At 39.0% G+C, this 16,281-nt stretch overlaps 1 protein-coding gene across 1 annotated transcript in view; it reads right to left on the reverse strand.

Annotated features, from left to right (window-relative positions):
• Positions 1 to 6,010: 6,010 nt before the first annotated feature.
• Positions 6,011 to 16,281, reverse strand: part of rad18 (RAD18 E3 ubiquitin protein ligase) — a 28,133-nt gene continuing 17,862 nt past the window's right edge. Inside the window, exons 10-13 of the mRNA XM_005741387.1 lie at positions 15,999 to 16,130; positions 15,352 to 15,475; positions 10,745 to 10,783; positions 6,011 to 6,414 (exon numbers count right to left, since the gene is read on the reverse strand). Of these exons, the coding sequence (XP_005741444.1) occupies positions 6,315 to 6,414; positions 10,745 to 10,783; positions 15,352 to 15,475; positions 15,999 to 16,130 (395 nt within the window). The 3' untranslated portion in view covers positions 6,011 to 6,314. The remainder of the gene's footprint in view (positions 6,415 to 10,744; positions 10,784 to 15,351; positions 15,476 to 15,998; positions 16,131 to 16,281) is intronic.

Raw genomic sequence — 16,281 nt, forward strand, 5'->3', positions numbered from 1 at the left:
AACAACAACAACAAAAAGCGTTGAACAATCTGCTGATTATACTAGATGCTGTCAAAACACAAAATTACTTCCTGGATAAAACCTTGTCTTTGTGCCTCTGAGTCTGTTGTCATTGCTGCTGGTGTTTCATCTTACTACGTAATCGATTGCATTCAGGTCTTAATTTCCCATTTGGCCCTCTGACCACCCCCAGTAGGCAACGGGTGAAGTGTCTTGCCCAAGGACACAACGACCGAGACTGTCCAAGCCGGGGCTCGAACTGGCAACCTTCCGATTACAAGGCGAACTCCCAACTTTTGAGCCACGATCGAATTAGAATTGTTTTTAAGACTTGGATGAAAATCATTTTAATTCAATTCAGTTCCTTAGATTCAATTTTATTTATATTGCGCCAAATAACAGCAACAGTTGCCTCAAGTAGCTGTAGTCAGTCAGTGAACCCATGGACAGCACCAAATGCTGTTTCCAATCTTGAGATGAACTGCCAGGTCTTGACTGCAGCTACCTTCGGTTGCTGCTTGATTCAGTATTCAGTTTTATCTTCAGTTTTTAAAAACCTCACTGTGTGGTGAGATCTGGTGACTGACATGGGCATTTAAGAATATCTCATTTCTTTGCCTTGAAAAGCTCTTTGGTTACTTTTGCAGTATGTTTTGGGCCATTCTTGATTTGCACTGGGAAGTACCATCCAATTAGTTTTGCAGGATTTCGCTGAACCTGGGCAGAGATAGTATAACTCTGTACAAGTCATAATTCATCCTGCTACTTCTGATGGCAGTCATATCATCACTAAACACTATGACAAGGTCCCACTACCAGCTGTACATGTCAATACCAATTCATAACCAGTGATTTCCATCTTCTGTCTCTCTGTATTTACATTCATGAAGGCATCTGTGGATTGTTTTAGATTGTTTTATATACGGTATCTATCTAGATGCTGTAAAGTTGTTTTTCTTAACCATAAAAATAATTTTGTGCCTTTAGCTATCTTCTGTAGTCTTTCAGGCGTTTTGATGTCTCTACAATTGCCAGAGCATTCTTCTTTTTTTAAAACTATGTACCAGATTGTTAATTTGGCCACTCCTTAAGTTTTTCCGATCTTTCTGGTAGTTTTATTTTTTGTTTTTCAGGCTAGTGCTGGACTCCTACCAAAATCAGGTTCAACACTTCAAACGAACATCAGACTTTTTATCTGCTTAATTTTCATGAAATACTGAGAGGACACGCCTCATCTGGCCATGAATGCTTGTCAGGCAAATATCCAATTACTTTTGCACCTCTGAAATTGGAGGACTAAGTAAGTAAGTAAGTAAAAATGGCTGTAATTTCTAATTAGACATTTTTGATTATCCCCTTTTCTATACTTCAAGCACATATTGTTGGATTTAAAAGTTGTGTTCCCCAGTTGGGCTGTTGATTGGCTCTTTGGGGGTAGAGGCACCTTCCCATTATCCATAGATGGCTATTTAGTGTTTAGGAAAGACTAAATCATTTTAACCAGAAACATATTTAACATTAATTTCTATCACATAATATCATGACAGATACTTTGTTAAATGCACAATGACTGTATCATTGACCAACACTGTTTGTTGTCTCCACTTAAAAACGAGCAGTGTGTAGTAATCAACTCTGAGTGTGCCTGCCTGAGATCTCCAAGTAGAGAATTCCACAGATGAGGGACTCAGCTAAAAAATTCCTAAGTTTAGGGCAAAGTAGAGAATCGTGAATCATAAAAAAAGTTAAAAGATTGCTGATGTGGACAGAAGCCCCATCATTTAAGGCTTTAAAAATCACACAGTAATATCGTAAAACCATTTCTAGCATTCCCAGATTTCGACTGAAGGACAGCGACAATTCGTATATCGGGGCTGATTCTTTCAGTACATGTTACAAGGCTGACAGCAGTGTTTCAGACCAACTGCAGTCTTTGGATATTTCACCTACTGATCTAAAAGTAAAGTGCTCTGAACTGGTCGATACTGCAAGAGATAGAAAAGCATCATCCATGCTATTAAGTCATTAGTGAATATGTAAGACATGATCTTTCTTAACTGTCTCTGGTAGGCAAAGTAGAGGGTCCACCACTTTGGCCACCTGAGCATCAACCGACAGTACCGAGTAAAAAATTACTACTAGATTCCCTCTTTCATAAGTAAACCAGACTGGATCAGTAATGCTGGTATTTATTACCTCAAACTTTGAGTAATTTGGCTGCAGGAAACATTTGGACATTCATCTGATTTTGAATAGGAAATTAGTGCTGTGCCCAAATTGGACTAGAGGTTTCACATTTTTACTCGGTGTACTTCTTATACCATCAAATATCACTTTCAGGTTTCATAAAGTAATTTAAGTGATTCATTTGCCATCACAAGTCCTCTTTGGAAACTTCCAAGTAAATGTCAAGAATCCTCTTGAAGTAATACAAAACTGAGTTGTCATGGAGATGGTTAACTTCATCCCGTGAAGACAGCCATGAGAGGTCGTTGAAAGTTTTGGAAATATAATACAAGTGGGAATCATGTACATGACTTTACAGTCAAGCTGTTGCTTTAAGGTCAACGAGGAAGGTTCTTCCTTGTCGTTCTTGGAAATGGCTCCATGTTCCCTCTTGTTATGAATCCTTTACGTCTGCTTACAGTTCTGCTTCATTCAAAGCATTTTGTATTTTGAAAGGTTTTCACTATCTCGTAATGTGTGGACCACTGAGATCTACTGAGACTTAAACTGTAGGATTGAAACTTTAAAAAAATGTTTTACCTAGCTTCAACTGTTGGTTGCATTTCAATAAATTCCAGTTCTCCACGTTCAAATTTCTATGTAGACTGTAACTGACAAGTCAAACATATACAATAATCCTGCCAAAGTTATTGTTTACCTTTGTGTTCTTTATTAGAACAAATGGGAAAAAGTGACTTCATCACAATATTTTTTAATGTTTGAAATAGAAATAAAAACAATCACATAGCAGTGGAACAATGGAAGATAGTCTCTAATGTTTTGCAGTACCTGTAACAGGAGTTAAAGATTTTAAAAGGTCAAAACTCTTGCAGTATAAAAAACTGTCAAATCTGAACATTTAATCAGTACCAAACTCTTCCCACACCACACTGCCTAACCAAGGCTAACTAAGCTCAATAAGACTCCTTCTTCAGCTTGACAGCTTCCTTCACCTCTGGTGTCCAACATCTGGTTTTGGGAACTACTTTGTGGCTGCAGCTCCTTGCAGCAACTTCACCAATGCAGGTGTTGAGCATTGTCCACTTCGACTCAATGTCCTTAGCTTCCCTCAGAATGCAATCAAAGCTCTGCAAGAGGCGGGAATTGATTATTGTGGAGAGTGGGGCCTCTACCAGATGCTCCCAGCTCACCCTGACAATATGTTGGAACCAGGTCCGTCCCCTGGTGGTGACCTAACTCAACCTCAGTTGGTAATCAGTTGACAGCTCAGCCCTTTTCTTTACCCCAGTGTCCAAGACATGGACAAAAATCATTGCCTGTAACCTAGGGTGTTCTTGTGGCATGTGCCCTTATTGTCAAATATGGTGTTCTCTATTGTACAATAACAGAACACCACTAAGGGTCAACAGAAGGACAGAGCCACATAGCTTCTTCGAGTAACCTGCAACAATTCTGCAAAGAAGAGCGGAGCAAACTTCCTTCGCACCATTGTGAAAGACTCATTGCTAGTTATCACAAAAGCTTTTTTGCAGTTCTTGCTGCCAAGAGTGATGCAACCAGCTATTAGGTTCAAAGAGCAATTACTGTTACACAAAGGGCCAGGTAAATTTGGATTGCGTTTTTTTCACCTTAATAAATGAAATCATCTTTTTAAAAAAAAAAAACAACTGCATTCTCTATTTACCCTGGTTATCGCTGTCTAATTTTAAAATCTGTTTGATGATGCACGATGATGTATGTAACATGAAACATGTAAGTGTGACAAATCTGCAAAACTCTAAGAAATTAGGCAGGGGAAAATGCTTCTTCATCTACCTGAATCCCAAACCAAACAGGAATCATTTTAACTTGTTTCCAGCTGAATTAAAGGCTCCATCTAAAACCCTGTAATTCTACCAGCTTCATTTTGCTTTGGATCAAGAAACTCCATCACAAAAAGTAAGAAGTACAAAAAAGGATGAAGCACTTATGCCAAAGAAACTGTATTTACTGCAGTGAGTCTTATGTAATATACAGTGCAATGCTAATACAAATTGCAGAGTAAGAAAATAATGTTCATACCCATTTCAACAAATGTTGAATTTTCACCAGAAATGCACTGAATATGGATAATTTGTTGTTATCAATGATGAGTTTAAAGTGAGCTACAGCCAGAGGTGGAGAGGTTCATGCAGAGCACTGAGGATTAATGTGCCCCTGTACGCGAGCTGCCTTAGATTCAGACTGATCTGTGACCATGACATTAAGATTGGTTATCCTTAAGTGATTTGATGGGACCTCGACAGTTACAAAAACCACTCAAAGGTCATTTTGACTGAATAATGTGAATTGGGACCAGAGAGGAACATCATAATATTTACTGCATATTTATGAGCCTTTAAATCTCTTTCACCTTGTGTTAGACAGATGATAAATATCCTGTTCGACATTGCTGTCAAGGCACAGGCAAGTAAGGTGACTGTCACTCAGGTGAGGTGTCTGGATCTTTGCCAGACACAATGGGTATGTGTGATCAATGAGATCACTACCTGCTTCACTGCTTCTTAAATCCAGGCTGAGATCAAAAGCCTCTCAGTGCTCTCCTGTTATTTGAAAGAGCAGTTGCTCTCATGCTAATTAACCCAATGACAAAATGCATCATTGTAAAGGAAAGAATAAGGATGCAGTGAGATAAGGCATGTGTGGCTTAGTGCTCATTTCCCTCCATTCAGCAGGAGCCTAATGATGTCTGGCCATGTCTCTGCTTTGTCTGAGGGGTGAGACGGTTGACTCGGAAGAACCATGTGTCTGACTCTAGCTAGCTCTGTTTTCAATCAAGGTCAGCTCCCAAATGTTTCCCTGCCAAGTCTCCCATGCATGTGCACATAAACACCACCTTTTCTTCTTAAGTGTTTACACTCTCTCTTGCCTTGACCTCGGGTTTCTGCGAGCGCTGAGTTTATTGAGTTACACCGACCCTGGTTACTTTTCCTTCAACGAAAACAAATCAATTTAAAAAGCTACAGATGTGTTGTAAACTTTGAAAATTGAGAATGACAGAGGAATCACACAGGACAGTGCCCCTAACAGGATTTGGAAACTCATGAGGGAAATTTTGAAGATGGAAACAATAGATTCGTAAACAAGACTGAAACCTAGCTATCCGATGGGGGAAACAAAAATTGGGAATCATTTAGAACATTGCTAAAATGCCTTGATGCCAGACCCTTCCTTTCAGAATTCTTTGAGCTGTTAAGAAATCAACGGTAACTCAAGCAACAACACATTCAACCTTGAAGCAGCTGCACCAGCAGAAGAACACACCCAGTTACTACTCCTGTCAGCTAAGCACAGGAAAAAGACAACAATTCACATCATGACAGCTGATCTGAAAATTCTCAATTTTTGCTGCAAAATACAGACGGAAGAGTCAGAATTTGGTGTAAACATGAAAACATTGATCCATCCTGCCTTTTATTAACAGTTCAACCTGGTGAAGGTCATAACGTAATGATGTGGGGGATATTTTCTTGGCACACCTTGACTGTACAAAAGTTATGGCGGCCACTTCTATCAGGATAGCGCACCATGTTACAAAGCTCAATTTATCTCAAATTGTTTTCTTGAGCATGACAATAAGATCACTGTAGCCTTGAACAGACCACCTTTGGGATGCGATGGAATGGGAAATCAACAAAATGGACAAATCTGCAACAACTGTGTGATGCCACGATGTCAACATGGACCAAAATCTCTGAGGAATGTTTTCAGCACATTGAATTTATGCCACAAAGCATTAAGGCAGTATATGATGTAAAATACAAAGTATTCCTGTGTCAAAATATTGAATGTTTCTATTAGTTTATTGCTCTTAAAATCTGCAGCAAAACATGCAATAATACAAACTATGGATTCGAGTCAAAACACAAACAGGTAGCAACAACAGAAATGGGACATTGACCAGAATATTGCAAAAGACAAAACTGTAAAAAAAGACCAAAGATTTATTTGTAAACATGAAATTACCAGTGCAACGTAATCAGGGTACAAAGAAATGTTCAAAGGAATGTGCATGTCCTTCAAAGTTAGCTGATACAGAAGCCGTGGGATTTTCTTTAGATTTTTTCCCTCCTTTCCTTCGTCTCTTCTTACGTTTTTCGCCGTCGCTTTCCCAAAACAGGCGATAAAGTGGCATTGTCTTCTGTCGAGTGGGATGTTCGCTTTTGGCCTGGGGTCCTCTCGACATCTCTGTGAATGAGTATTTAGAGACAGCTAGTTAATGTCTTGTGAACAGAAGAGATTAGAACAAGCAGCTTGGAAGGTTGGAGCGTCAGCAGATGTTCTTATCGGTAATGTTTTGACAACGTAAAACTGAAACCAAAAGATTTGGTTATTTATTAATTGAGGAAAAGAATGTGCAAAAGTATTGAGTGTGACCCCCTTGTGAAACTATTCCACCATGTATGACGTCTACCCCTGGTTAAGGTGACAATGGTCTTGATTTTCCACTTTTTGTACTTAATTGCTTGACTTATTGGCAAAAACCATTTCCTGCCCGATGAGTCTGAAGAGCATCAGGCCCTCAGAAATATTCTTTGTCCGTGCCATGATACACTTTGACAGATCCCCATTCGGTAAATAAAAACGAGACATCCACTCACATCTGTTTGTCATCCCACAAAACACCTCATTTTATTTTAATTTCACCTACAAATTAAGTGCTACTCCGACAAGTTAACAAACCTTTGCCTCTGTCTAACACATAATATTGGGGCCATGGGCTCTTAAATCCCTTCATTTTAATCAAGATTAAATTCTGTGATTTCCCAGTCAGACATGATTACTTGAGCCAAAAAAAAAAAACCTTCCACAGGAGTTATGATGCACATTGCAAATTAAAAATGGAAGATGAATGCCTATTTGCACTTGCATCTGACTAACCAAAAGTTCATACAGTCAATTAACATCAAAAGCCCCTTTAATATCACCAACTAATGTGGAGAAGACTCTATACGTTATGACGAGAGCGAGGACGCAAAGCCTCGTACTGCATTCGTACTGATTGTCACGCTGCTGAAAGAAATAAAAAACCCGACTATCTTCAGCAACAGACGGCTTGACAGCCCTCCAGCAAATTTATTACAGTGGGTTAAAAGGTTGCTCGCACACAAGTTCAAAATAACTTTGAAAGGAAGAATGTTGAAAGGAAGAAGGCACGCCTCTGCTAACAAAAAGCTCTCACACTACTGCCCGACGACGATCGGGCAAAATTAAAGTCAAAATGTTCATTTGAGAACGTGGCAGAAAATTATTAATCAAAATATTATATTTATCATGCTTTGCAAAAGCACAAACTGCAACATACAGAAATTAGGTCAGCTGCACATGTGCAACTGAAAACAACTGCACATCATTTAAGTCAACCTCGGTGAAACTGCACAATCGTTAACAAAATCAGTAGCGCTAATCTCGCTGCTGTGCTTTTCCTGCTATTCATATCAAAATATGTTATGTGAAAGAGATCAATTAAATCTGTCAGAGGAGGAAACTTTGTATAATTTTATCCTGCATATGATTACATTTAGGGAAGTGGAGGGATAAGATTAGGAGTCAAATTCTCTCCTCCTTTCCTAAACAATAACAAGAACATGAGTTTTTGAGAGCCCTGGCATTTAATTCATAGTTTGAGCTTTACAGGGTTAAATAAGATGGGTAAATGAAATGAACCCTTTTTACTCTTAAAATATAATCATCTTGGAAGCAAACATTTAAAGGTTTACAGGAAAGCTATAGTGAGAAAAGAATAGAGGTGAATCTATACACTCACTCACACTCCCATCTTTTATTCTGGGGGAAGTGACGCTGTTGTCTGCAGAAGACGTCAAGAGTAAATACTCAATACTTCTAAATAGGCAGTTTCCCTTTATGGATTACCTTTCGCCACGTCAATGTTTTGCTACCATGTGTCCCCATGTGGGCTCAACAGCTCAGCACGTAGCTTAAAGTTACATCCCCGTTAACGAATCATGCTTGACATTAACAGACAACGATGTGTAATCTCCTACACAACAAGTGTGCAGATAACATGGCTTAGAAACCAAAAGGGAGCCCTGATGCCACCAGTGTCTCATGTGGAGAATCACTTAAAGTTTCACCTATAGATATAATTCAACATTCATAGACAAGACAAGGCTTTTAATCATAACTGCATAAAAAGGAAAAAACAATATTCCCGCATTGGAATTAGGGTCACAAGGCCACATGGACATTGTAAAAGAGTAAGGAGGCGTCTTCTAGGTGTTGTGGATTATCGGTAAGCACAGTAGGAAGCCGATCACTTTTCTACTGGTCCACACTTTGCTCAGTATTTTTCCAGAGTCTGACAAAAACTAGAGGATGGATATAAATCGATGCTCGATGGAAGAACATTTCCTGTCACTCTTGTTTCAAAAACACTCGACTTCAGTATAGAATAGTGCCTTATGATTACATTCAGTCAAGTGTTATGTGGAACGAAAAGATTAGGAGTGAAAACTGGGAGGTTTGAGCCCAACTTCAGGGTCAAAAACACAGATAAAGAGGGGAGTCCAGACAAGGAACAAAAACAAAGCTGAGAATAAGCTTAGAAAATGTTTGTGCTATCACCTTTGTGACAGTAGAGCTGTGAATACATTAAATACATTAAAACTGCATTTTCTAATTGTATTTTATTTATTTATTTATTTTACTTAAGCAGCAAAAAACACATGCATGGAGAGGAAGGAAAGATGCAAAACTCTGTGGTCGAAACACCACCACCACCCTGGAATGATTCAGTGTCCTAGTGCATGGTTTGCAAGTGAATGAGCTCCAACTCAAGTGTTGTTATTTATGTGAGTTTTTTGGGGGTTAAATGCTTTATTGTTGTTTATATATTTTTATGGTTAAGAAGCATGTTCACCTAATTAAATAGTTACACAATCTGGAAATTGTAATGTGGAAATCTGTATAATAAAGTACGATAAAAAATAGATTCATTTAATACAAAGGGGTCAGCACAAAAAGCAGACTTCAGGTATCCCAAAATAAATAAATAAATAGATTTAACTGGAAAATATAAAAAATATCTGCCCTTTAGACTGATAATACTGAGATGAACTGACTAGAATCCAATAGTTTATTTCGAACATGTAAATATATTTGGATAACAAGAGAAAAGAAAACCTTAAAAACATCACGTTTTCATGAATATCTCTATGTCTACACATTGAACTTCATCCTTTTCAACCGTAAACAAAATTTTTCTGTTCCTATCCAGTTCTTTAAAATGCCATTATTTACAAACCAAAATTCAGAATGCGAGCAGAAGGAGAGCATGAAGAAGGATTGGAAGGGCTCACAATTAAAGCATACCACAACATCTGTCAAACATGGTGGAGGCAGTGTTACGGCGTGGGCTTATATGGATGCCAATGGATTCAGGTCACCAGTGTTTACTGATTATGTGCAAGTTGGTAGAAATACCAGGACTGATTTGCATGGAGCTATTATTTCTGATAAATACTGATTCACAGTATAGATGATGACCTAAAGCTACCCTAGAGATTCTTTAGACAGAAATGTAATTTTTTGTAATGTAATATTTTTTATGGCCCCATTAGCCTCAACCCAAGCGAGCATGCTTTCTGCATGACACCCACAATCAAGCATCAACTAACGGTTCACTGCAGGAAAAGTCTGACAAAGCATCTCAAGGAAGGAAACTTCAGGCAGTCACTGACAGCAAAGAATTTATATTCATGTAATAAGATTATTTGTCAATTACTCATGAGCCAGTGAAAGCAGAGCGGCCATGTAAAAATGCCTATAAATCCTTTATGCACAAGTTTGCCAAAACCTCTGGATTAGAGCTAAGTCTTCACTTCAGTTGCATCTTGATTGCATCATTTCTAATCCGTTGTGGTAGGGCAGAGCGGCCAAACTGAGTCAGATCAAAATATTTGGACCTGACTGTATGGTCTTGATTTACTTCAGGATATAACAGCTGACAGCACCATATTTTTTTTAAATAAATTACAGTAAGTTCTACCTTTCTGTCTCCTGCTATACTAGAACTGGCTAAAAAACAAACAAACAAAAAAAACCAGCTAGTAGGGGCCTTCAGAGGTATCAAGTGGAACAAAAGTTGTGCCACTGAGTGTTACATGGAACTGGAACGTTATACTGCTATAACGTGCTTTTGTGGAACACCATCTTGAAGTTGCCCTATGGCACGGGCCCCATCCTGAGGGTGGCATGCTTGGAGCAGACACCAGGTGTAAATCAGTCACCTGACTGTCAGCACCAGAAGCTCAAAACAAGAGTCAATAGCAGAATAAGCCGTTTTCCATTGGCACAACCCATAAACTCTACTGTATATATATGCATGGGTGCGTTTGTTTGTGTGTGTGCGCGCTTCTGCATGTACAACACGAACACAAAAACATCAACAGTATGCTAACATACAACATTACTTGTAATATAAAGCAAAACAAAAAAAGAAACAGATGGATGAACAATATCAAATTTAGGCAACAGCAACAACAAAGTAATCACTTACTTTCTGGCAGGTTCTGGACCAAAGATGTCAGAAATAGAACTGTAGGGGAGGAAACAAAGAAAGGGCAATAAATTAACTGTGGCTACATGCACACTAACACAAGAAGCCATAGCAATAGTAACAAGTGTCCACACAACTAGTATTAAAATTACAAAACGTAACGTAGGTGAAGCTGATTTTCACATTTTACTTTTCACGTCTGATAAGATTCAATCTTGATGAGATTGAGAAACACTGACACAAACATCCAAAGAGTCTGTCCCGACAAACAAAATCCTGCAGCTTTTAAACTAAAACTAAATGAGAAACACTTAAACTGTTTCCATTTGGGAAATCTCTAATGGAGTACTGTGAATGTTGAACATAAACATAGTAAAAACATACCAGTGTGATATACCGTGATTCAGGATACTTGCTGTTTCAATAATAAACACATTTAATGACTTGCCTTCTATCTGTGTTAACTTGCCTGCAGGAGAAATGTGAGATTACAATAAAACCTCATATTTCAGATTCACTGTGTGTTTTACTGTACCTGCAAGATCCATCACAGGCAAAGATCAATAAAATGTGAAAAAGACCCAGGATGTTACTTCATAACAAAAATCGACCCTCAGTTTCCGGCTTGATTTGAAACTAGACGGTATTGCACAAAGCTGAGGCAAACACTTCATAAATCTGAATATAGATACAAAAAGAAATTCACTCTTTTTTGGGGCTGTTGTCAGAATATAAAATCTAAAAGTCTGCAATTATGTGCTGCTGTTCCTCTCGCACACACAACAGGCTGCTGTGCTGTATCGGTGGGGTGCATAAACTATAAACTGATCTAATTTCTGCCACATTCATGCTCTGTGGGCGCTGAAAATAAAGAACAATTCTATACCCCTGATAACAATATCACTATTATATTGTTAATTGAATGCATTGTGGATGTTTCGCTGCCTTTTTCTCTCTCTTTCTGCTGTATTAACTGATTTGGACGTTCAACACCTCCGGCACAAAAAGCTTTTTGTTCACGCCGTGATTTATTCTTCTACTGTTCTCGCTGTAAACCAACAATAAGCTATCGATGTGCATCAGACTTCGCCGTGTATTTTAGTTTCTGTGTGACATTTTGAGTTTTGTGAGGCGCTGGACTTTGATTTCATTTGCATTTGCAAGTCACATCTTGTTGTGATTTTAAGAAGTAGAAACAGGGATGAAAATCTGTGAAAAGCATTATTCCACTCATGTGTTTGATGGCTTAAAAAAAGAAAATAAATTGTCCAAAGTGATTAGTTGCACTTTTTCAGTCTAGTAAGCCAAGTGTGAATATTAAGAACAGAATGTGACTGGTAGAGCTCAGGAAAAAACATTATCTTCCCCCTTTTAAAATAAAAAAAAATCAAGACGGTCTAAAAACAAAATATGTCAGCTCATGTTAGCTCAGCAGTCACTAACGGTGACATGATTGATTACCCTTAAAAAAATGATAAATTATTTGTGATGCGGACTGAAATACAAAAATTTAAATGGATAAAAAACACAACTCTAGTAGAGACTACATTACATTTTACCATGAAATTTACACATTACACCCCTTAGAAATGTGGCACACCAACTCCCTGATAAGCAATTTTAACTTGAATAAAATGTGAAATGGTGTCAGAGCTGAGAACGCATGAGTCAAAAAGGAGGAAATTAAAGTTTTATCAAAAGAAACTGCAAAAAATATGCATTGAAAAGCACAATCTAACCTAAGACTGGGCTTTTCTCTCCCTGAGGGCGAATAGGTCTTAAAGCAACTTTCTCTCTCCACTTATATTAAATATTCTTGGAGAGCTCCTTTGGTTTCCCCAAGCTGTTGATCCTTAAAGGCACGGATAATTCCTAACACCATTAAATACCTCACAACTCTTTTGGATAGTTATTGCTACTGTTCAAATCTCCTGTAAGCATGGGCCGGCCAATTAAAGTCAGGGTGGACTTAAAAGGAGAGGAACTAAAAGTGCTTGTTTCAGACGGTGGATGAACTCCAGCATAAGCTAAAAAACAAAACAAAAACATGCAAAGCCACTCTGAGAAACCAACAATACAAATACTGAGCTGACAAAAGGTATTTGGTTTGGTTTTTTGTGTAAACCCACAAAAAACCAAACCAAAAAGTGCTTCTCAAGATGTGCTAGTGGCAGGCACTGCCATTTACCAGCAGGTCCCTGTTGGCAAGCTGGTGCGTGCGAAGCATTGAGCATATCTCAACATTACTGAACAACTTCCAGATGAGGTTTGGAGCTCGAAACAGTGGGGTGCTTTACAAAAGAAAATGAAGTGGAAATTGGTCCAGAGCTGGTTCCATACTATCATTTACTGGCTACTTGGCCTGTGTTTATTGCACGTAACTTTTCATGGCTGGGCACAGAAACTAAAGTCAGCCTTGTGTGAAAGCCACACTTCACAAGCGGAGCCTTAAAGGTACGTCCCGCTTATATAAAAATATGAAAACCATTTCATCTTTAACTCACAGCACCTCAGCTGTCTGCGGTGTGCTAGGAATAGCCATTTTTCTAGTTAGCAGGTGATCTCTGAGGATAGAGACACGAGTGCTGCACTGGCTTCTTTCCCATTATCAATGTACACCTAACTGTTGTAGCCCTTCAATATACATATTTAACCAAAGGCTGTACTTATTCATCTGTAGGTAATGTTATTTTACAGAAACTACACGTTATTTGTTGTTTAGTTAAAGTGGAAATCTTGCATTTTTATCCTTTATTTTATTTCTCAAAGCTTCAGTCTACCTCTCATCATTAGCGACGTGTCCCACATAGTAGCACATGAATCTGGATTTGTATTGTTGGAAATCTCTCTCTCACTTTATGTGTCAAATGAACAAAAAAAGGCTGAAAGGGATTATGAATTTAAAGTAACGGCCCAACTTTAAAAAGGCACTTTTGTCTGATTTAGGCGGCACTCTGCTGACAGCACACACAAGAGGCTATCAACATCATTTATAACTGTGCGGCAAAGGACCTTGTCTCTTTCCCGAGTCTCACAGCACGGGGCTTTATTTAGCGACAGCCAGTTATCTTTCCTCTTTGCAATTATATTCAAAGCTATAATTGAATCCAGACTGAACACCTGCGTGACTCCACACCGATGCTTTTTGCCTACTTGATTGGAGAGAGGGGGAATCTAATTACCTGAAAAACAGCTAATTATCAGTTTTATAGAGAAGTTAGGAACTTGTCAGTAAATCTGGACTATCTGAATGCAAAAGTCACAAAAAGAAAATTGACTGTTAATGTTAACCAGTGCATTTTCTGTTCTAATTAAACATTACAATCAGCTTAGAAGCCCCCAAAAGAATGTGTTATTTGACATATACAAAACAAATGCCTTTAGGATTTGTAAGAAAATAATCCAACAACAGATTTAATGTGAACGCAGTAAGAGCAACATGAAAAGAAATGCTGCAATGTTTCTGGAAATATGGTACTAATGACTTCTTTAAAAAATAAAGAAAAAATCATGGCTTGTAGAACTTATTGGAGGAAGCGCGCTAGTTTTTCAAAAAGAAATTTGAAATGTAAAGAGAATGAAGTGAAACTCCATGGATGGGGTGTGTATACTGTCATTTTTAGATCAGATTCTTTACTGATTTATTTATGTATTCCTGGAGCCGGTCTGATTCCCATCGCTGCTTCCTCTGTGTGTGTTGAAATCCAGGCTTCTCAGGCCTGTGGTTTGATAGCAGATCCACAGACATGTAAGCAGATACGAGCCTCTCTTCATAACAGATGAATATTTCCACTAAGAGGGTGAACATGATAGCAAAGCGAGATGACAGGATCCAGTCTGGAGTGCTCAGGCAGTGCTTTAAAAGAGAGAATCAGTATTATATTTGCCTTTGTTTCATTGCGGCTCAGTGCTCGGATCTACTTGTTTTGCTGCTCTCGGTTTCATCTTAGTTGTGTCTCCTCTGCCCAGCGGAGCAGACCCAAGAGCAGAGGAGACACACACGGAAACATAAAGCAGAGAAGAGAGGAAAAACATCGTTATAGAGTCTTGTCACAAGCGGGGGCTCAACATTAGCTGTCATGTGTGCTTGGGGCGATTGTGGCTCAAGAGTTGGGAGTTCGCTTTGTAATTGGAAGGTTGCCGGTTCGAGCCCCGGCTTGAACAGTCTCGGTCGTTGTGTCCTTGGGCAAGACACTTCACCCGTTGCCTACTGGTGGTGGTCAGAGGGCCCGGTGGCGCCAGTGTTTGGCAGCCTCGCCTCTGTCAGTGCGCCCCAGGGTGGCTGTGGCTACAATGTAGCTGCCATCACCAGTGTGTGAATGTGTGTGTGAATGTGTGTGTGAATGGGTGGATGACTGGATGTGTAAAGCGCTTTGGGGTCCTTAGGGACTAGTAAAGCGCTATATAAATACAGGCCATTACCATTTACCAACTGATGCTTCTGGATTATTTGCTGGCACTTGTGTGCACGTGCTGTCTGGTTATAAATGAAACCCTAAGAGACTGAGGTGTGTCTGATGCACCTGTTTATTTTGGGTTGAGATGCTGGTGTCCAGTGCAGCACTCAGTGGTTCTAAATATTGTTTGTATTTTTTGTTTTGTTTTACCTGCTGACGGACACGTCGCTATAGGTGGGGCTGGACGGCACCTCGATTACTCCTCCTGATTCCTCGTCTTCAGCTTCATGTTCAACCTTCACTTCTGTGCAGCTTTTTATTTGTGCACCTTGATCTGAAAGAGGCAAACCGTAAATGCTGTACGACGTCATGCTACAGATCCAGGAGGAAATGACGGGTCAAAGGTTTCTACGTAAAATGAATCTCTTTCCCTCCTCACTGATGTGATAAGTAATGTGAAAACAGAGTGGCATGACATATGCTAAATGTTGAATTAACATTTCTGGATTGCAACACCAATTTTTAGAGAGCATTTGAATGAACAAACACCAGGCATCATCTCTTTGTTGATAAAAAACTGAGCATTCAGTGGTGGAAAAGTGCTTATGATTTTCTACTCACTTGGAAAAACTACTTTCTTACAAAAAGATGGGACTTTTTTTTTTCTTTAAAGGCAGTTGTGTGGAAAAAAAAAACGTTTTCACAGGGCTGCAAAGGAAAAGCTTTCCTTTTCACGCAAATGTACAAGATAGCAGGTAACCACAGACATCAAGTGACTTTTTTTTTTAAAAGGGCGTCAGAGAAGTGCACAGAAGTGTCCTTTGGCTAGAAAATATTATGTCTGAATGTCAAAGTACCTGCAGAGTGCGTTTTTTGTACATCCTTGTTCACCTCGCTGACTTCCTGTTTAACACGAGGTTGTCTGGTGGTCTCCATGCGGCCGCGGACCTGCGCTATTAGCCGGGAAAAGTCACTGCTGTGCTGCTTCCCTGTGGGCAAAATAGCATATCGCTATAGGGTCAAACACATCAAGAGGATAGAATGATTATGACGTTATGTGATAGTCACTGATTTCTAATAGCGGTTCAAGAGTCTAACCTTGAATTCAATGTTTAGATCAAATGCAGTCATAAATTAAAG

This window comes from Pundamilia nyererei, unplaced genomic scaffold, assembly GCF_000239375.1.
Source record: "Pundamilia nyererei isolate P.nyererei 1_Seehausen unplaced genomic scaffold, PunNye1.0 scaffold00110, whole genome shotgun sequence".
NCBI lineage: Eukaryota > Metazoa > Chordata > Actinopteri > Cichliformes > Cichlidae > Pundamilia > Pundamilia nyererei.